At 50.0% G+C, this 21,575-nt stretch overlaps 1 protein-coding gene across 3 annotated transcripts in view; it reads left to right on the top strand.

The window, feature by feature from the left end:
• The window catches only part of CC1H1orf159 (chromosome C1 C1orf159 homolog), a 32,074-nt gene that overhangs the window by 7,727 nt on the left and 2,772 nt on the right, over window positions 1–21,575 (top strand). For all 3 annotated transcript variants that reach the window (XM_086715332.1, XM_086715333.1, XM_086715334.1), the window contains exons 2-9: window positions 12,047–12,148; window positions 12,228–12,316; window positions 14,124–14,199; window positions 17,725–17,907; window positions 18,219–18,284; window positions 19,747–19,881; window positions 21,218–21,243; window positions 21,341–21,371. In XM_086715332.1, the coding sequence (XP_086571458.1) occupies window positions 12,245–12,316; window positions 14,124–14,199; window positions 17,725–17,907; window positions 18,219–18,284; window positions 19,747–19,881; window positions 21,218–21,243; window positions 21,341–21,371 (589 nt within the window). In that variant the 5' untranslated portion in view covers window positions 12,047–12,148; window positions 12,228–12,244. The remainder of the gene's footprint in view (window positions 1–12,046; window positions 12,149–12,227; window positions 12,317–14,123; window positions 14,200–17,724; window positions 17,908–18,218; window positions 18,285–19,746; window positions 19,882–21,217; window positions 21,244–21,340; window positions 21,372–21,575) is intronic.

Below are 21,575 nucleotides of genomic sequence, written 5' to 3'. Positions count from 1 at the left end.
ATTGTTTCACTTAGTGTAATTTGCGCAAGCTCCATCCGTGTTGTTGCAAATGGCCGAGCAATATTCCATTGTGCACGTTTCCCCGCTTCCTTCTCCACTCACCCGTGGAGACACTTGCGCTGCTCCCGTACCTTGGTTTTGTAATTCTTGTAATTGGTGCCGCCGTAAGCATGGGGTGCGTGCACCTTTTTGAACTGGTGTTTTTGCTTTCTTTGGGCAAATACCCGGAGTGGATTTACTAGATCATATGGTAGTTCTATTTTTAATTGTTTGAGGAACCTCCATACGGTTTTCCACAATTGCTGCACGAGTTCACATTCCCGCCAGCGGTACACCAGGGTTCCTCTGTCTCCATATCCTCACCAGCACTTGTTATTTCTTGTCTTTTTTGCTGTAGCTGTTCTGACAGATGTAGGATGATCTCTCATTGTGGTTTTGATTTGCATTTCCTGATAATTAGTGATGTTGATGTTTTCACAGATCCAATTTTTGATTTTACTTCTTGTTTCTAATTTTTGTCCATTTTCTATTTCATTAATTTCTATTCTTATTTTTATTATTTCCTTTCTTTTCCTTAACATGGGTTTAATTTGATCTTTTTCATCTTCTTAAGATGGAAGCATAGATCAATTATTTTACATGTGCCTTCTTTTCTTACATAAATATTTAAACTATAAATTTCCCTCTAAGCATAGCTTTAGCTTCTTACACAAAATCTGATATGTTACACTTCATGATCTTTCTGTTAAAATGGGCTTTTATTATTTATTTATTTATTTATTTATTTATTTGAGAGAGAACAAGTGGCGGAGGGGCAGAGAGGTGGGGTAGAGGATCCAAAGCAGGCTCTGCACTGACAGCAGAGAACCTGATGCGGGGCTTGAACTTACAAACCGTGAGATCATGACCTGAGCCAAAGTCAGACGCTTTACCAACTGAGCCGCTCAGGCTCCCCCCTTTCTGTTGAAATGTTTTGAAATTACCTTTGTTTCATCCGTGACTGGCTTAGAAGTCTATTGTTTAATTTCCAAATATTTGGAGATTTTCTAAATATCTTTTGTTATTGATTTTTAATATAATTCCATTGTAGTCAGAGACTATGCTCTATGATTTTGATCCTTTGAAATTCATTGGTATTTGTTTATGGTTTAGCATGTGATCTCTTAGTAAATATTCTGTTTGCACTTAAGAAGAATGTGTATTCCATTTTTGTGGAGTGTCATGTTCTACAATTATGAGTTGAGTTAGTTGAGAATTTTACCCAAATCTTTTATATCCTTACTAATTTTGTTTTCTACTTAATCAGTTATTCGAAGAGGGATGTTAAAGTCTTCAACCATGGTTGTAGATTTGTCTTTTTCCTTTTCACTCTGCCACCTTATTCTTTATGTATTTAGAAGCCTTCTATTAAGTGCATACATATTTGAAATTGACTTATCTTCTTGGGGCACCTGAGTGGCTCAGTTTTTTTTTTTTTAACGTTTATTCATTTTTGAGACAGAGAGAGAGAGAGAGAGAGCAAGAGAGAGAGTATGATCGGGGAGGGGCAGAGAGAGAGAGGAGAAGACACAGTATCCGAAGCAGGCTCCAGGCTCTGAGCTGTCAGCATAAAGCCCAACATGGGCTCAAACTCACGAACCATGAGATCATGACCTGAGCTGAAGTCGGACCCTTAACCGACTGAGCCACCCAGGTGCCCCTCCTTTCAAGATTTTTAAAGTTAATCTTTAGTTTCCAGTAATTTGAAAATGATGTGTCTAAGTGTGGCTTTATTATATTTGTCCCATCTATGTCTTCCACCAAATTTGGAAAGGTTTTAGTCATTGTTTCTTCACATATTTCTTCTGCTCCACTATGTGTCTCTCCTCTTCTTCTGGAATGTATAATTACCCATGTGTTAGATGTTTCATACAGTTGTATTGGCCCCTATACCCCTCTTGGCGCTCTTCATGGTTTTCTCCCGGTCATTTCTCTTTTTTTCCTTCAGACTATGATTTCTATCAGTCTTTGATGTTACCAAGTATTTCCTGTCACTCGCATTCTACTAAGCTGTTCAGTAAAGTTTTTATTTCAGATGCTATATTTTTCAGTTCTAAAATTTCCATTTTGCTCATTAAAAGTGTGTGTGTGTGTACATATACATATATATCTTCTATTTCTTTGCTGGGATTTTCTGTATTTTTATTCATTTTGAGTGTATTTTCCTTTATCTCATTGGATATAATTATTAAGTCTGCTTTAAAGTGTTTGATCAATACCTGGGTCATAATATAATTAGTATCTGTTGTGTGCCTTTTCCCTTGAGAATGGCTGGTATTATTATGGTTCTTCATATGCTTGATAATTTTGGATCGTATCCTATATACTGCAAATGTTATGTTGTGGAGACTCTGGATTTGATATATTCCTCTGAAGAGAGTTAATGTTTTTGCCTAAGCATGCAACTACTTTCATTAGATTCAAAATGCAAATTCTGTCACACCTGTGATAAGTTCTGGCTCAGATCTCAATTCAGATGGCTTCTCAGCCCGGACTGCACACAGACAGTTCAAGACTTGGCTGGAAATCTGAGCAGAGTTTATACACAGAATCCCTCTTTCTCAGATTTCTCCTCTCACTCTTTAGCAGCACTGGTTGCCCAGCTCCTTTTCCTGGTTTCTCTAACAAGAAAGATAGTGGGCTTTCTATCAGAGTTTTCATCACCTAATACCACCACTGTGATGACTGTGCTGCCCTCAGGGTAAAGACACGAAAACAGGAAATGCATTCCGGGCTACTTCCTTTAAGTTTAAACTGCCCTCAAAATCTGCCTGTTTTTGTTCAGAGCCTTCAGGTAGCTGTTTTTGTCCAGAATGCATAATTACCAGTGAGAGAGTCATTTTGTTAGAAGCCAATTCTTCCATACTGGAAATAGAACTGCATGGCTTTTGTATTCAGAAACCAAAGCAACTTTAGTTTCCAAATGGGGGCACAGGTGTCGTTTCCTAAGCACTACAGCTGTCAGCAACGGAACACTTGCAGGGAACTGCTGTGCCCCTAGAATATCATCTTCACCGGGCAGGAATTAGATAAAGACAGGCTTCGTGTGGGCCTCAGGACAGTAAACTAAGGATGCATGCTAAAAGACACTCTTATGGGATAAGAATATGAATCTAATTGCAAAAAGATAAATTTGAGATAATAAGTTGCACTTACCTTACTTTAATAGCCCCTTTCATCTTTAAAACATTCTTCAAAGAACAACCAAATTAATAAATAATATTCTGACATTTAGTCTCCTATGAAGTGTTATTTTACGTCCTTAGAGACTGTATGTGAAGCTAGGGTTGGCCTTTCATGCCACATTGGTTTGAGAAGTATCAAGAAGTCTCTTTTTGTTGGGGTGTCTGGGTGGCTTAGTCGGGTAAGCATCTGACTTCAGTTCAGGTCATGATCTCACGGTCCAGGAGTTCGAGCTCTGTATCCGGCCTTGTATCTCAGAGCCTTGAGCCTGCTTCAGACTCTGTGTCTCCCTCTCTCTCTGCCCCTCCCCTGCTTGCACTCTGTCTGTCTCAAAAATAAATAAACATTAAAAAAACAAGTCTCTTTGTGCTGTAGATCCTGGTTCTCCAAGGGACGTGAATCTGTTCACTATCTAACAACAGCAAGAACAATGCTTATATAGCACTGACTGTGTGCCAAGCACCACTCTGAGTGATTTACATGCAAGAACTCATTTATCCTCTCAACAATGCCTATTATCAACCTGTTTTAAAGAGGACAAAACAGGTTTACAGCAGATCCCACAGCAAGTACAGGCAGGGTAAGGAATGGGCCTGGCCTCTAGCTCTAGAACCTCTGCTCACCGACCATACTAAACTAGCATCTGAGAGTTTTTCAGCTGGAGCCAATGAATATGGCTTGTTTTACAACGTTGAACAAATAATATGTTTTACACATCTGCCCAAGTATGATGCACTTCTACGGAAATTCTCAATTTAACAAGTGAAAGTACCCAAAATTGAAAAAAATATATATAATACATCTTTAACTATTATTTAAAGACTATTAACTGAAGTAAAAATAATAACAGTCTGTTGTAGAATTTTCTCACATATGTAGAAGTAAAAGACATGCCAACAAGAGCTCTAGGGGTAGGAGGTGGTCTGGGGCCTGCTGTAAAGGTTCTCACATTGCTCATGAAGTACAAGAGTATTTTTTAGACCACATAGACAATGATGAGTTTGATATGCATATTTAGTCTGTAGAGGAACCGCTAAAAAATAGCATAAAAAGGGAGAATTAAAAAATCAGTAGAGGAAATAAAATGGACTTTAAAAACTTGATTCACCCCCCCCCCAGAAAAAGGGAGGAAGAACAGAGAACAGAGGGGAAATACAGAATTCAAACATTAAGGTGGTAGATTTAAACTAAAATACTCTAATAACTGCATTAAATGTAAATGGATTAAATACTCCAAATAAAAAGTAGAGATGAGCATTTCTAATCATCAGGGAAAATGCTACTTTGCATCCATGAGGATGGCTATGATAAAAAAACAGAAATCACAAATGTTGACTAATTTTTTTAATTAGTAAAAATTTTTAATTTTTGAGAGAGAGAGTGAGAGAGAGCATGTGAGTGGGAGAGGGAGACACAGAATCTGAAGCAGGCTCCAGTCTCCAAGCTGTCAGCACAGAGCCCAACGTGGGGCTCGGACCCATGAAATGTGAGATCATGACTGGAGCCAAAGTCGGACGCTTAACTGACTGAGCCACCCAGGCACCCCCTAACCCCAATTTTTTTTTAATCTTGAAAGCAGAGAGAAGCAACATATCACATATAGTATAGCATTGCAAAGACTGAATCAGGGAACATGGAGGCCAGGGTCAAGTGGTATTGCACCTTAAAATACTAAAAAGAAAGAACTGTCAACACAGAATTCTGTACTCTCCAAGACTGAATGTGAAATGAAAGCATTTTCAGAGAAAGAAAAACTGATAGAATTTGTTGCTATCAAATGTGTACTGCTAAAAATGCTAGAGAAGTGTTTGTAGACTGAAGGTAAATACCAAAGTGAAATTCAGATCTTATGAGTGAATGATGAACATCAGGAATGGTAAATATCTGGGGGAAATGTTTTCTTTCAAGTATGTATTTTAAGTAATTAATTTATTTTTAATGTTTATTATTGAGAGCACAAGAGTGTGCAAGTGGAGGAGGGGCAGAGGGAAGGGGACAGGATCCAAAGCAGGATCCGCGCTGATGGCGGCGAGCCTGATGTGGGACTCGAACTCACGAACCTCGAGATCATGACCTGAGCCAAAGTCGGATATTCAACCAACTGAGCCAGCCAGGCACCCCTCAAGTACATATTTTTTAAAAAATTAAAACATCTCTTGTGTTTGCAATGTATGCAGATGTAATAGGTATGACAGTTGTAGCACAAAGAATAGTAAAGGATACACGAACCTATAGAGTTGCAAAGTTTCTAGATTTTTTAAAAAGTTTATTTATTTTGAGAGAGAGAGTGCAGGGGAGGGGCAGAGAGGGAGAGAGAGAATCCCAAGCAGGTTCCATGCTGTCATCCCAGAGCCTGATGCAGGGCTCAATCTCATGAACTGTGAGATCATGACCTGAGTGAAAATCAAGAGTCCTGTGCTTAATTGACTGAGCCCCTTAGGCACTCTGCAGTGTCTACATTAAAAAAAATTTTTTTTAATGTTTTATTTATTTTTGAGAGAGACAGAGAGAGAGTGCGAGTGAGGGAAGGGCAGAGAGAGAGGAGACACAGAATCTGAAGCAGGCTCCAGGCTCCAAGCTGACAGCACAGAGCCCGAGGCGGGGCTCGAACCCATGAACTGTGTGATCATGACCTGAGCCAAAGTCGATGCTTAACTGACTGAGCCACCCAGGCACCCCTGCAGTGTCTACATTTTAGTAGAAGTGGTGCCATATTCTAATTAGGCTGTGAAGAAGTAAGGATTGTATGTTGCAGTCTCTATAGCAACAGCTATAAAAATGCGCAAAGAAGTATAACCAAAGAACCAAAAGATAAACTGAAAGAATTTTTTCAACATTCAAATAATATAAAAGAAAGCAGGAAAGAGAGAACAGAGGAATAAAACACCATAGAGACCAAAAGGAAACAAAATAGTAGCCATAGTGTCTGTATACATTTTTCAAAGCCCACATATACATCAAGAGTGACCATAAGGGTGTTTGGGTGGCTGAGTTGATTGAACGTCTGACTTTTGATTTTGGCTTGGGTCCTGACCTCACGGTCTGTGAGTTTGAGCCCCGAGTTGGGTTTTGTGCTCTGTGCTCTGACAGCACAGAGCCTGCTTGGGATTCTCTCTCTCCTTCTCTCTGCTCCTCCCCCATTCACACGTGCACACGTGCACACACACTCTCTATCAAAATAAATAAGTAAACTTAGAAAAACAAGAGTGACCATAGTGTAAATATGGACTTTGGGTGACAATGATGTGTTGGTATAGGTTCATTGATTATACCAAATTACAGGATGTTGATAGTGGAGGAGGTTCTGCTTCTGTTGTGGTGGGGGACTATGGGAACTTGCTTACTTCCTGCTCAATTTTGCTGTGAACCTAAAACTGCTCTAAAAATATTTTATATATTAAAACAAAATAGAGGGACAAGTAGAAAACGGACAATACAATGGTAGACCTAAGTCTCACAATAGTGATAATTACATTAAGTGTTAATGGACTGAACTCTCCAATTAAAAGGTAGAGATTGGGGCACCTGGATGGCTCAGTCGGTTTAGCGTCTGACTTCAGCTCAGGTCATGATCTCACAGTTTGTGAGTTCTAGCCCCGCATCGGGCTCTGTGCTGACAGCTTAGAGCCTGGAGCCTGCTTCGAATCCTGTGTCTCCCTCTCTCTCTGTTCCTCCCCTGCTCATGCTCTGTCTCTCTCCCTCTCTCTCTCTCTCTCTCTCTTCCTCCTTCCTTCAAAAATAAATAAAAACATTAAAAAAAAAAAGGTAGAGATTGCCACAATGGATACATAAGCAAGACCTACTACATACTGTATATAGGAGATTCACTTTAAATATTAAAAAACACAGGTTGAAGATAAGATATATAGATGCAAAATATATCTATAGATCTAAAAATCCATCTATGTTGCAAACAGTGAATATCAGACTGTATTGGCTGCATTTATATCAGATAAAATAGATTCCAGTATATTGAGTATTACCAAAGATAAAGGGGAAATATCTGATAATAAAAGGGTCATTACTTCAAGAAGACCTATCAATTTATGAATGTGCCTAATAACAGAGCCTCACAATAAATGAAGCAAAATTGACAGAGTTAAAAGGAGAAATAGATAATTCCATGATTATAATAAGAGAGTTTAACATCTCTTTCTGTCACCAATTATTAGAATAAAACAGCAAAGAAATTAGTAGAGACATAGAGGATGTGAACACTACGCTCAGGCATCTTGACCTACTTGACATTTGTAGAAAGCTATACTCATCAAAAGCACAACACAGATTCCTACTAAGTGCACAATGTATATTCTCTAACATAGACCAATTGCTGTGCCCTAAAACAAGTCTCAAAAAACAACTAAAGAAGTAAAGCTGTGTTTATTTGCAGATGACATGATTGTTCATGTAGAATAATCTAAGGAATCTACAAAAAGTGCTAGAACTATCAAATGAATTTAGTAAGATTTCAGAAAGCAAGGCAAATGCACAGATTTTAATTGTATTTTTATGTACTAGCAGCAAACTATTAGAAAGTGAAATTAGAAATTCAATTCTATTTACAATAGTACCAAAACATAAAATATTTAGCAAGAAGTTTGACAAGCTCACTTATTAAGTAGTCTGAGCTCATGTATAGGACTGGCTTGTTCAGAACCCACTTCTGCCCAGGACCACCTCTTCACTGCAAACTACAGAATGTTGCCGAGATAGCTTAAAAGAAAATGTGAAGAGGGCGCCTGGGTGGCGCAGTCGGTTAAGCGTCCGACTTCAGCCAGGTCACGATCTCGCGGTCCGTGAGTTCGAGCCCCACGTCAGGCTCTGGGCTGATGGCCCAGAGCCCGGAGCCTGCTTCCGATTCTGTGTCTCCCTCTCTCTCTGCCCCTCCCCAGTTCATGCTCTGTGTCTCTCTGTCCCAAAAATAAATAAACGTTGAAAAAAATAATAAAAAAATAAAAAATAAATAAATAAACAATTAAAAAAAAATGTGAAGAAATAAATGGAGGGTGATAGCACATTCATAGATCAGAAGACTCATTATTGTTAAAATGTCCATTATTCTAGCCAAAATGCCACCAGGCTCTTTTATAGAAATTAACAAGGTGATTTTGAAAATACAGAAATGCATATGACCTAGACCTGACAGAGCAAAGCTTATGCTACTGGTTTACAAGCTTTCAGGAAAGCTTCAGTAATCGAGACTGTGGTGTTGGTGAAGGACAGACACATAGATGCATGGGGCAGAGTAGAGTCCAGATGTAGACCCATACATACACACTCGGTTGATTTTCAACAAAGATGCCTTGATGGAAGATGCCAGAAGGAAAGTCTTTTTACATTTTTTATTAAAAAAAATTTTTTTTAATGTATGTTTTTGAGAGAGAGAGAAAAATAGAGTGTGAGCAGGGGAGGGGCAGAGAGCGAGAGAGAGAGAGAGAGAGAGAGAGAGACAGAGAGAGACAGAGAATCCAAAGCAGGCTCCAGGGTCTGAGCTGTCAGCACAGAGCCCAATGCAGGGCTTGAACCCATAAACTGAGAGATGATAACCTGAGCTGAAGTTGAACGCTCAACCAACTGAGCCACCCAGGTGTTCAGTTTTATTTTTTTATTTTAGAGAGAGAGTGCACATGAGTGGGGGAGAGGGCAGAGAGAGAGAGAATCTTAAGCAGGGCTCAATCCCACGACCTTGGGATCCTGACCTGAGCTGAAATCAAGAGTCGAATGTTCAACTGACTGAGCCACCCAGGTGCCCCAAGAAGGAAAATATTAAAAAAAAAAAAAAAAATCCCAGGGACAGGTAGGCTGTTTTAATTTAATTTTAATTTTTTAAATTAATTAATTTATTTTGAGAGAGAGAGGGAGGGAGGGAGGGAGAGAATGAGTGGGGGAGGGGCAGAGAGAGAGGGAGAGAGAGAATCCCAGGGATGCTCCAAACTTCAGTGTGGAGCCCAGTGTGCGGCTCAGTCCCACAAACTGAGATCATGACCTGACCCCAAATCAAGAGTCAGATTCTCAACCAACTGAGCCACCCAGGCACCCCCACAAAGGATAATCTTTTTATCAAACAGTGCTATAACCCCTGGACACACATATGAGAAAAATGAACCTTGATCTTTGCTTCCAACCATACACAAAAGTAACTCAAAGTGTAAAACCTAAAACTCTAGAACTTCTAGAATAAAACACAGGAATGACCCTCGGGTCAAGGCAGAGATTAACCTTAGGACACAAAAAGCAAGAAATGTAAAAGAAAAAATGGATGCATTGGATTTTATCAAAGTGAAAACATTTGTTCTTCTGGATCCCATGTGAAAATGAAAAGTCAAGCCGCAGATGGGAGAAAATACTTGCAATATACTTACATCTGAAAATACACATATCTGACAAAGAGCGTGTGAAGAGCTATTATGACTCAGTGATAGAAGGACAGCCAGTTAAACAAAATGGACAAATGATTGAAGAAGACATATGAGGGTGAGGAACCATCATTAGTGACCAGAGAAATGCAAGTTAAAGCAACAGTGAAATGCTCACGGCACAGCCACTGACACAATGCCCACTGTTGGCAAGAATGTGGAGCTGAAGAGCCCTCATACCCTGCTGGTGGGAGCGCACGTGGCACCGCGGGAGACTGACTGGCAGGTTACACTTCCCTTGACCCCGTTGCTGCAGTACTTAGTGCTTACCCGAGAAATTAAAGCAAATGTCCACGCAAAGATATGTATAAAAATGTCCACAGTAGCTTTATTCACAGCCACTAAAATCCAGAAACAGTCCAGGTGAACATCAGCAGGTGGTTGGGTAAAGGCAACGTTGCGTATCATTCAGCCATAAAAGGAACGAGGTATAGATGAATCTAAAGATTATTATTTCAAATGGAAGGAGCCAGGCACACAAGTGCCACTGTGTTCATTTACGTAGAATTCTAGAAAATGCAGGCCGATGTGCAGTGACAAAGGTCAGCCCCATGGGTGCATGAAGCCAGGGTTGAGGGAAGGACGGCAGAGGGGCTCAGGCGTCGTCTGTGGGTGGCAGAGACATCCTGCACAGCGTGTCCGAACTCACCGAGTTGTGTGCTCTACGTGGATGCGGTTTATTGTATGTGAATTATACCCTAAGAGGTTGACTGACTAGCAGATGACAGTGTTGGTTAAAATATGTACTTCTGATTCCTGAATTGAAAGGGTGTTTTGTGACTTAGTATGACCCTGGGGTTGCCTCTTAACCACAGATTGAGCTGAAGGTCCCATGACATTTAGGGTTTCCACAAGGCACGGAGAGATAGATGGCCTCTGCTGAGCCAACCTTACATGGGCAAAAATGGAAAAGATGTGATCACACCCTGTAGATGAGGGTCAGTGCGTCTGTGACATCAGCAGTTGCTGTCCTAGAAAGAAGGTGCATTTCGAATAAAGCGTGCATTTTGAATGGATGGCATGAATGAGGGGCAGCAAGGGGGCTCTTAACAAGGCCTGATAGTTGTTTCTGCCTGTGTAGGGCTTCTTGCATGAAGCGGATAACAGGACGGAGCCCCGCCCTTGTTCCTATACCGCCCTCCTGCATGTGTCATCCTGCCTTCACCCTCCCTCCCCGCCGCGCTCAGAACCCTGGGGCCCACAGTGCAAGGGGCCTGTCAACCATCCTTGGCAGTGGGGCTCTTCCCCAGGACCCCCAGCCAGGAGCTCGCCCACCGCCTGGTCTTGATGGGCCCTCGGCTGGCTGAGGGGGTGGTTTCTCATTCCCCGGCTCTAAATGTGTTCCTTGCCGACCCACCTTGCCACTGTGGAAGCTTCATCTCCAGGAACCTGAACAGGTTCCCTGAATAAGCAGCTCTTTCTGTCAAGTAAAAAGTCCTTTTATTTTTTTTAAAAACCTTTTTTTAATGTTTTATTTATTTTTGACAGAGAGACAGAGCATGAACGGGGGAGGGGCAGAGAGAGAGGGAAACACAGAATCCGAAGCAGGCTCCAGGTTCCGAGCTGTCAACACAGAGCCCGACGCAGGGCTCGAACCCACGAACCGTGAGATCATGACCTGAGCCGAAGTCGGACGCTCAACCGACTGAGCCACCCAGGCACCCCATAAAAAGTCCTTTTAGAGTTGACTTTTCTATGTCCAAATATTTAGCCAGCTGTGTTTTAGACAGATTATAATTATGGTTACCACCTTGTAAGTTAACAGAAATTTGTTCAAAACTGAAACAATTCACTGCAGGGGTTGTGCGGGTTAGTGGGTTTTCTCTGACCACATTGGAAGTGTGGCAGTGTAAGCACATCTCACGGGCTGTGGAGTTTTGAATTTGCTAGTGTCAGGAAACTTACCTACTGTGTGGGGCCCCATCAGCCATCAGAAGTCCTCTGCTCTGGAGTTGTCCTCAGTTGTGGTTTTAGGTAGTACTTTTATCACCCAAGCTGACATCTTTCCTGCAGTTTCCATGACAAGAACAGGGTGAGTAGCAGAAAATTATATGACTGCAGGTCCCTAACTGGCCCGTGCTGGCCCCAGAGGCACCTCGCTGCCCAGGTGTTCTGTGTCTTGGTGAAAATGGTTGAGTTGGGGTTTCCCTAGGACAGAACAAGATGGCGGACGGACAACATCCATCTGAGCTCATGAGTAGGACCGGCTGGTCCAGAACCCCCTTGTGCTTAGTCCTTTCAGGAGGCAGTGAATGGCTGAAAGCTTTGGAGGAAGCAGTGAGTCTATCCAGCTCCAGCTCCAGACGGACTGAGCACAGCCCCTCCAGTCCCCCAGCTCCGGGGGCTCCTTGTGGTGAGTCCAGTCGACCTGGGAACAACGGGCCTCAACTGTGTGCCTTGGTTTGCAGGCCCGGGACCAGGGATCTGCGGCTTCTTAGCAACCCCACCCTGCCCCCTGAGCACTGGGCGACAGGCTCTGGATGTCTGCAGCTCCCATCCCAGAAGGCCAGGTAAGGGTCCGGCACCTCGGCCCCCACGGTGCCCCAGAAGGAGGTGCCTGCACCCACACAGTGCCCCTGTCTGTTGCAGACCCTGCGCTCTGGGACATGGAGCTCCAGCGCGCTGTCCTTCTGGCGGGTCTCCTGGTGGAAGTTGCTAGCAAATCCTCAGAAAGTGTGGTAGGTGACGCGTCACGGGGCAGCATGGGTGCCAGGAAGTACAGTCTTCCCAGTTGTTTGCCCAGAGGGGCCTCACCCTTCGACCTTTGGGGGTCACCCTTGCCCTGGCCCCAGAGACACTGACTGTGCCCTCTGTCACGGTCAGGGAGGCCTGTGCCACATGGAGGTCAGCAAACACATGCCCCCAACTGTCACCTGTTCTGTTATGTCCCCTAGAACCTCCTTTCTGTCTCTGCCAAAGTGAACCTGTTGCTGTAGCTGAAATAGGGTCTCTACACAGCTGCCCCCCACTGGCCCTGAATGGAGCCTGCGGGCTTTCTGCCCGACGGCAGGGTGGTTGGAGACTGCTTACTCCGGGCAAGCAGTGGCATAAGGCAGGGTCTGCCCCAGGCTTCCTGTGACCAGGTGCCCTGGCTCTCCCAAGCCACACGTCATCCAGGCCGAGTGGGGCCTTCCGCCACTCTGCCTCTGCTAGGGTGGAATGGGATGGCTGGGGTGTCCCTCGTGGGTTGGGCCTCAGCTGTGAACCGACCTTCGACACTTCCTGTGGTGGTGTGGGTACTCCGTGCCATTCCTTAGACACCTTACCGTTCACTGTGGTCTTGTCGCAAGAAACAAAAGCTCAGCTACGATAAACACACTGCGCCGAGCTCCCCTTGGAAACCCCTCAAGTCTGGTCCCGTAAACGCCAGCGCTTGGCATGTCTGGCCCCCGCGTGGTGCACTCCTGCGTGCTCACCCAGCAGGTGTGAGGTCATACCCCACAGCCTGCCCTAGTCTGGGCACTTCCTCTTCGAGGGCCAAGCTGAAAACCCCCAGTGGAAGGCATCCGTAGCATTTCTGAGAACGTCGGTGGACCAACCAGGACCCAGGGGGTGACTATTTTGTTGGGAGTGAGGGGCAGACACACCTCACCAGGGAGGCCAGGGCCGCCTGGGTTTATCTTCATATCTTATTATAGCCTAGAAAAACGTGTGTGTCCTTTTTTCATGAAGGAGTCCACATGTGGCCCTGCAGTAGGGTTTAGCACCTCTGTCGTCTGGCAGGTGGTGAATAGCCAGGCACACCTCATTTTATCGCGCTGTGCAGATACTGCATTTTTCCAGATTGAAGGTTCGCGGCCACCCTGCGTTGAGCGAGTCTATGGGTGCCACGTTTCCACCAGCATCTGCTCACAACATGTCTCTGCGCCACATTTTGGTGATTCTCACAATATTTCGACTCTTTCATTACTATCACATTTGTTACGGTGACTTGTGATCAGTGATTATGACCCGCTGAAAGTTCGGGCGACGGCCAGCATTTTGCAGCAGCAGAGCAGTTTTAATTAAGGCACGTACATTGTGTTTTAGACACGACGCGATTGCACGCCTAATGGACTATAGTGTAAACGTAACTTGTACACATACCTGAAACCAGAAAATTCACTTGACGCGCTTTATTGTGGTCTGGAACTGAATCCACAGTACCTCTGAGTAAAGCCTGTCAATCATTTCTTGGACTGAAGGGCCCCACCGCGTATCCGCCTGTGGTCCGCGGGGCGATCGGCAGCAGCTCCGCCCCAGACCCGAGACCCACCTGGAGAAAGGGCCACGGCCCCCACCACCTCCCAGGCGAGGCCTTGGGTGGTCAGCCGGGCAGGCAGTGGAGGGAAGCGACAACATAAACCTCGGTCCCGGAAGTGTTTCCAGGACCGCTCCCTGCCCCTCCTCGCTGCCCCAGGCCAGGGCCGTTCCCAGCCTGGCCTGCTTGTCCTGCCCGAGCGTCCGGCTGTGGGGTCTGGCAGCTCACCACCGTCTCCCCTCTAGGGCCAGCAGCCTGAATGTTGTGTGGACTTGGTGGATGTCAACGCCACCTGCCAGAGCACAAGCCCGTGTGGCCCAGGTAAGCTGCTTTGGCATGAGCCAACCCTGACCGGTCATCACCAGCGTGGTGATGAGGACAGTGCTCATGTGAACTCTGCTGAGCTCACCGCGCCTGGTGTGAGCAGGAGGGCACACGGCCCCTCAGGAAGGACGCTGGAGAGGCCTGGGAGCTGGGCCAGGGGCTGGGAGAGGGGACAGAAGCCGCAGGAAGGGGACAGGACCGCGTCTGAGCCTCCCTCCTGGCCAGCAGCCTGGCTGCCTCTTCTTGGGCAGAAGGGGCAGGACCCCGTGAGGAGACTGGCTCCGGGCAGTGGGAGGTGTGGGGGAAGCAAGACTCTACCTCTCCTCCTAGGGTGTCCGGCCGGACGATTCGCGGGGACAAGCCCACAGCCCGAGTAACATAAGCTTTATGTGACACGGGAGCCTCATAAAGAAGCCAAGACGGGAGCGCTCACGCGCCAGGCTGAGCAGGGAGAGGCGACTGCGGGAAAGTAGGCTGTGTGTGGGGTGGAGGCAGGTGAGGGCGACCTTAACGAGGTCCGCCGGGCTCGGGTCCCCGGCGATGCGCGCGTTCCTTTCCCCCTGCTGCGTGGGCGTCCTCCACGTGGGGCCTTTGTCCCTGCTTCTCAGGGAGAGAAAGCGACGCCAGAGCCCTTCTTGCTCCTGTGTTTTGAGGGTCTTCAGCTCAAAATAATTTTTGTGTGAAAGAGGCATATTTTGGGGTGACGTTCGGGTTCCCTCAGCCCCCCCTTGAAACTTCATCCTCAGAACGTTTCACACATTAAAAGCCAAGCTGGTAGCTGAGGGAGATTTGCTTGGAAGTTGAGATAAGGGACGGGCAGTGGGAGAAAGAGCGTAGGTGGAGCGGGCAGGAAAGAGCGGGTCTGAGCCCCTGGTGGCACGCCTCGGGCTCGGTGTCCTGGTGGCCGTCCGTCCAGTGAGACCGATGCTCAGGCCGGGCCTCCACCGGAACGAGGCCTCGGCATGGCGTGAGCGGGCAGGTGTGTAGTCAGAGGCATTTCTGGGGAAACAAAAGAAAACGGATGTGAATGGTGGTAGCGAGTTACAAACCTGCTTTTTCAGTCTAGAGGCCAGTCTCTAAGTACCTTTCTGGATGCTGCACTCAAAGCCCGTTTGGGGGGTGAGGACAGCAAGAGGCAGTCTGACGGATTTCCCGGGTTGCACTGCGGCGAGTGTCTCTGGTGAGGTCGTGGGGCTTCTTGTGAGCTTCCCGAGTGGCCCACACAGCAGCAGGCACGAGGTTGTCCACACGTGAGGTGTCGAGGTGACTTCTGCAAGGTTCGTGTCAAGACGTCCAGCCTCAGCTTGCAGGGCTTTGGGGAGATGGCAGTTTTAGTTCTTTTTTTTTTTTTTTTTTTTTTTAAATGTTTGTTTATTGCCCGCCTGGGCGGCTCAGTCAGTGAAGCATCCGAGTCTTGATTTCGGCTCAGGTCACGATCTCACGGTTCGTGGGATCGAGCCCTGCGTCAGCCTCTGTGCCTGCTTGGAATTCTCTCTCTCTCTCCCCCTCTGTCTGCCCTTCCCCCTACTCGTGCATGTGTGCTCTCTCTCTCTCTCCAAATAAATAATAAACATTCAGCACGGAGCCCGTCGTGGGGCTTGATCCCATGAACCGTGAGATCATGGCCTGAGCTGAAACCAAGAGTTGGATGCTCAACCAACTGAGCCACCCAGGCGCCCCGAATTGAATTTGTTTTTAAAATAAGTCTAGCCTCACTAAACTTGGCCCAATTACCTAGCTAAGTGCAGCAAGAATAGTGATTAACCATTTAGACTTTTAAGTCTGCCTTGCTGGACCTTTCCACAAGGAATCTTAGGTTGGACTCTCGAGGCTGGGAAGCCAAGCCAAGGACTCGCCATCAGACCTTACCTGCAGTACCTATAGATGTTGGTGAATTCCTCTCTCCTTTTTTTTATGTTTATGTATTTTAGAGAGAGGGAGAGAGAGAGTATGTACGAGCAGGGGAGGGACAGGGAGAGAGGGAGACAAAGGATCTGAAGCAGGCTCTGAGAGTGCACTGCCCGACGTGGGGCTCGAACTCACAAACCGTGAGATCATGACCTGAGCAGAAGTTGGATGCTTCACCTATGGAGCCCCCCAGGCGCCCTGAATTCCCCTCTTCTCAAGGTCAAAATACCCTTAAGTTTCCTGGATTGGCCAGGAAGTGAGCTTCCTTACTCACCTGTAAGTGAGGCTGGGAAGTATCAGGTGGTTTTCCTTCCTTCCTTCCTTCCTTCCTTCCTTCCTTCCTTCCTTCCTTCCTTCCTCCCTCCCTCCCTCCCTTCCTCCTTCCCTCCTTCCCTCCTTCCTTCCCCTTCCCTCCCCTCCCCTCCCCTCCCCTTCCCGTCCCTCTTTTCCCTTCGCCTCTTATCTCCCCTTCCCTTCCCTTATGGATTTTTTTTTTTAAGTAATCTCTACACCCATCGTGGGGCTTGAACCCATGACCCTGAGATCAAGAGTCACACGCTCCGCTGACCGAGTCTGCCAGGCACCCCTCCTGTGGTTTTTCAAAAGCGGCTTCATTGGCTTCGTAAAGTCAACCTTAGCTCCTTTGTCTGGTCACCAGTCCTGGCTCTCTAACTGTGCCTTGTCCCTGCACAAAGCAGCCCAGCCCTGGGCCTCCTTGGGGCCGGCAGCCCTGCACCGCTTTGCCTGGTTACCTTGTAGCCGGTTGGAGGAGTGCTTCCCAGAAGAATGGCCTCGCCGGCACCGGGTCTGTTCCGGGACCCCATGCTCCCAGGCCTCCTGGTGTGGTGCTGGGCCTGTCTGCCCGCGGTACCACAGGAGTAACCGCTGGTCAGTCTTCAGGCCTGCCATCCACTTAGCGTCATCTCACAGTGACACATTGTGTAGATTAAACGTCGCACCTGAGTCTGGGGCTTGTCCCTGGACACTGCCCCAGCGGCCAGCGCTAGCATTTAGGCCCAGGTCAGTACTTGCAATCGAGCATGTGTTTGCTTAGCCTCTGTGCTAAATGTTGGGGATGTTAAGAAAAAAATAAAGGTACAAGACACAATTCTTGCCCTTAAGGGGTGCCCTGGCTACTTGGCAAATCAGACTGTCCATGAACTGCTGGCCGGTGAGAGCCGGGCTGCTCCCAGCACCGGGGGAGGGGGAGGCTGCTGGCCGGCACATCAGTCTGGGACCTCCCCGGGGAAGGGTGCGGAGGGTGGGGACAACACGGGGGCAAGGGTCACCCCTGGGCTGGAGGCAGTGCCACTGACAGGGCAGGGTGAGGGCCGGCGGTCAGGCCATCGTGGTCCTCCCACGGCCGTGCGTGGCGCCCGTCTGCAGGATTTTACGAGACGTCCGGCAAAGGAGCCCGCAGGAGCCCCTGGGTGAGTGAGCTCGCCGCGGCTCCCGTCGAGTTTCTTTTTCTGAGAGCAGGTATGCCGTTCCATCCAGACCTGCAGAACGCACATTCTTGGACGAACTCTCATTTCACAAAGTCAGAATACAGAAAAGCCCCCTGAAGACAGCTGGCGTGGGTCACTCGCAGCTGAGTCACTGTCTCTTGCGCAGGCTGCTACAGGCACCGGAACGAAGACGGCAGTATCAGCTGCGTCCGATGCAGAAATGGCACCTACCACGGCTCCGAATGCAGAGGCCGCACGTCGCTGCCCGGCCGCCCCGCAGCACCCCCCACCGGGCCCGCCTGGCCTGCTTCCCGCCGAGGGGCCTCATCTCCAAGTTCTGGAGGAACGGGTGGGAGTTGCCTTTCTTGTTCCCACAGCAGCGGGTGGCCCACCTCACCCGGGACCACCAGCCGTCGAGTGAACACCCTCGCTCGGGTCCCCTCTGTGCCCAAATCCTTGTCCCTGCGGGACGGCCATGGGGCGAGGGCAGCTGTGTCCCCATGGCCACCTCCCTTTCTGGTTTCTGGCCTGTGATTCCCCGCTGAGCTGTGTCTCTGGTCCCCTGGGTGTCCTCAGCTGGGTCCCCGTGCGTGGTCCAGACCTGCCTGTGGGTCTGGGCTGCCCAGGAGCCGGCACACTCACACGTCTGCTTCCCCACAGCCGCTGGCTGGGGCACGCACTTCCCGGTGAACAGGAGCACAGGGACACCGGGGCGGCCTGATTTCGGTAAGTCTCTGGCTCACCGGCCCAGAGCAGGGCTTCTGCCAGGTCTCGGTGGAAAAGGGGGCATTCCTAGTGCCCGTGACCACTTACGCCGGCCTCAGCAGGGCCACAGCTAAGGCCAAGGTCGAACTGCAGCCCGGCCGAGGGATCTATGTGCGAGAACCCTGCCCGATCACAGAGCGGGGCTGGCGTCAGTGGGCACAGGCAGGAGGCCTTTGCCACAGCACTCAACACGTGCCCCCGAGGTTCTAGTCAGTGGAAGGCCACCTCACCCGTGGCCTCAGTCCTGGCCCACCCAGCCCCTCAGTCTGCAGAAACTCTGGGTGTGCGGTTCTCTGGAGACTGGAGGGTGCCCTGAGGTCCCCTTGCCTCCCTCCGCTGTGGCTCTTCTGGGGATGTGGGGTCTGGCCTGCAAACACTGCGTGCCAGGCCGAAGAGCCCATCACACCACCCGGTCCTCAGGGCCAGACACAGGCCCCCCTCCTGCACACTCTGTCCTCAGCCTGCTCCTGATCACTGGGCGTCCCATCCCGTCCGAGATACGGCACGGTCCTGCCACGGAGGTGTGGCACCCCAGCCGCTGGGGCCACTGCAGTCGGGGAGCAGGACCGGCCCCGGGAGTGGTCGCCTCTTCTGAGGTGACCAGGTCGTGACGGGGTCTCGTGACCTGCAGACGCTGGGCCTTCAGCAGAGGACACGTTGTACGTGGACTGAGAGGGCTCTGGCCTTCTGCACAAGTTTCAGGACCAGAAGCAAGTGGCTTTGTGCTGACCTGGACCACCAAGGTCGGCCACCAGAGGAGGAGTTTTAGGGCGGGGTCAGCAGAGACGGCCCCAGCCTCCTGTGATACCGTGCCGGGCCTAGCAGTGGGCGTGCTGATGGCGGAAGGCCGCGAGTCTGGCTGTCGGGCCCATTTTCACTGCAGCAAGTTTGGGGCGGGACACCCTTGCCAAATGAGCTGGAATTCATCCCCGCCTCTAGGTTCCAGTGTAGCCGCAGCCGCGCCTCATGCCTGTCCACAGGCAGCCTGAGAGCACTTTCCCCACAGTTGCCATCCAGAGCCCCCACCCACGGGCCCAGCCAGCCTGTCCTGCTGACCCGTGTAGGTAAAGATGGGCAGGCATCGTGGGCCCAGGGTCCCCTCTGCTGACCGGCCCCCAGGAGGGGAGGATGTCGTGGGAACCGCTGCCTCTGAGTTGAGGGCTTTGACCTGGATGCCAGGGGTACGGGAGCCCACGGTCCGTGCCGAGCCTTTGGGAAGGAGACGGGGACCCCGGGGCCTGCTGTTCTCGGGGGCTGGAATCCTCAGCCCTCTCCATATCCCACCCCCCCGTGAGAAGCCTGAGGCCGAGGGAGGCTGAGCACCTCAGCCCCACAGCCCAGGTGTGTTCAGGAACAGGGGTCTGGGGGGGTCCCCTGAGGCCTGTCCAGGCTTGCCACTGGCTGCCACTCACTCTGCTCACAGGGGGCCCTCAAGTGGCAGCCTCTCTCTTCCTGGGGACATTCTTCATCAGCTCTGGCCTCATCCTCTCCGTGGCTGGGTTCTTCTATCTGAAGCGAACCAGTAAACTCCCCAAGGTCTTCTACGGAAGAAACAAAGGTATTTCCTCCTGCCACTGTGGCAACACCCTGCTGAGCCAGAGGGTCCTGCCCAGTGCACACACCCGCACGGAGCCACGGGTACTGCCTGGGGGGCACGGAGAAGTGGGGGCCGGGGTGGCGAGATCCAGGGTGCCCAGCAATGAAGACTCCTCACAGAACGACAGGAAGGGGACTGGCTTGTCACGTGGTTCTTGTGTCTGAGTATGAGGGGCAGCCACTTCCTAGGGAGGCTCCCGTGTGGATTCTGTGGGACTCTCAGGGTGGAGGTGTTGGCGAGACTCCATCTCAGGGCATCACAGCGGGGTTGCTGATGTGGGGTGGGAGGGGTGTGGGGAGGGGGTGACATCCCTGGTCGAGGGGCCACCTGCCTGCAGCTCCTCCAGCCAGCTGTCTCCTCTCCCCGTCCTGCCTCCCTGGGACTGGGGGGGATAGGCAGGCTGGTGCAGGGACAGTGGGGCCCCATGCCACTCCAGCTTACCCCGGACTGGATTGCAGACCCGCCTCCCTCCCGAAGATATGGGTGTCACTCCTGCCGTGCCCTCGGGTGTGCCGGGCAGATGGTCTGGCCGACGGATCTGATCCTACAGTGGACAGTGCTGGGGGTGATTAGCTAGAGCTTCCTTACCTGGCCTCAGTGAGACCCTGTCCACCCACTGATGGCCAATGCTGGGGGCCTCCGAGGGGCTGTTGTAGCTCGAAGGTGCTGAGAGTGAGGGGCCGGGCCCCCACGCCAGTCAGGATGGGCACTCCGAGTCCGCCGTGGGAGGCTGCTCCACTGCAGTGGCCACGGAGGTCCTGGTGTGTCAGTGCAGTGGCCGGGGCACTCCCACTCTGAGCCTCCTCCCTACCGCCCCCAGAGCTGCTCCTGGGCAGCCTAGGTGCCCACCAAGAGCGCAGGGGTGCATAGCGGCCTACCCAACGGAGGTGAGAAGTGGGCACTGTGGTGGTCTCTTGAGGCGGGCCCTCAGCCCTGGGCCTCACCTGGAAATGCAGGCAAGGGTAGAGCCTTCTCTGTCTTCCTGACGGTGCTGGAGACCAAGAGAAATGTGCCTGCTGAGGGCTGGCTTGTGGCTCTGCCAAGAGGGCCTGGGAGGGCGGCTCTCCCTGGGGTGCTTGGGGGCCCGTCTCCCCAAGTGCATCTGGGAAGTGTGGCCGGACAGACCACTGCTAGGCTGAGGGCACTGCTGGGCAGGTGTGTGGAGGTGGGGCTGGGCTGAGCCTGGAGCGGGGAAAGAGCCTCTGCAGGCCCTGGGGACCCCCTCCCCAGGCGAGGGACCCCCGCCCCGGGCGAGGCAGCTATGTGGCCTCCAGGTGACGCCTGTGTTTGCCCGCAGCCCCTGCCCTGCAGCCTGGCGAAGCTGTAAGTAACCAGAAGGATGGGCTGAGTGCCCCCGTGTCGTGGGCCTCTGTGCTGGGGGCCACCTGCACTTCTCACTGTGCCTTTTCTCCTTTTCAAGGCTGCTATGATTCCCCCGCCACAGTCCTCAGGTACGTCAGTCCTCATCTCAGGGTGAAAGATTTCAAAATTGTCCCTCCCTTGGGATCAGCCGCCCTTCAGGGACCACTGCAGGACTGGGCTCTGCAGGCACCCGGCCCTGTAGTTCTCGGGACACCAGGTTCTCCCCTCGTCAGCCACGGGACACCGGGTTCCCCTGTTGTCAGCCACGGGACACCGGGTTCCCCCGTCGTCAG

This window comes from Puma concolor, chromosome C1 (genome assembly GCF_028749965.1).
Source record: "Puma concolor isolate L17-30 chromosome C1, mPumCon1.1.hap2, whole genome shotgun sequence".
Classification (NCBI taxonomy): Eukaryota; Metazoa; Chordata; class Mammalia; order Carnivora; family Felidae; genus Puma; species Puma concolor.
Note: the sequence above shows the minus strand (reverse complement) of the source record. Positions and strands in the feature narration are given on the sequence as shown.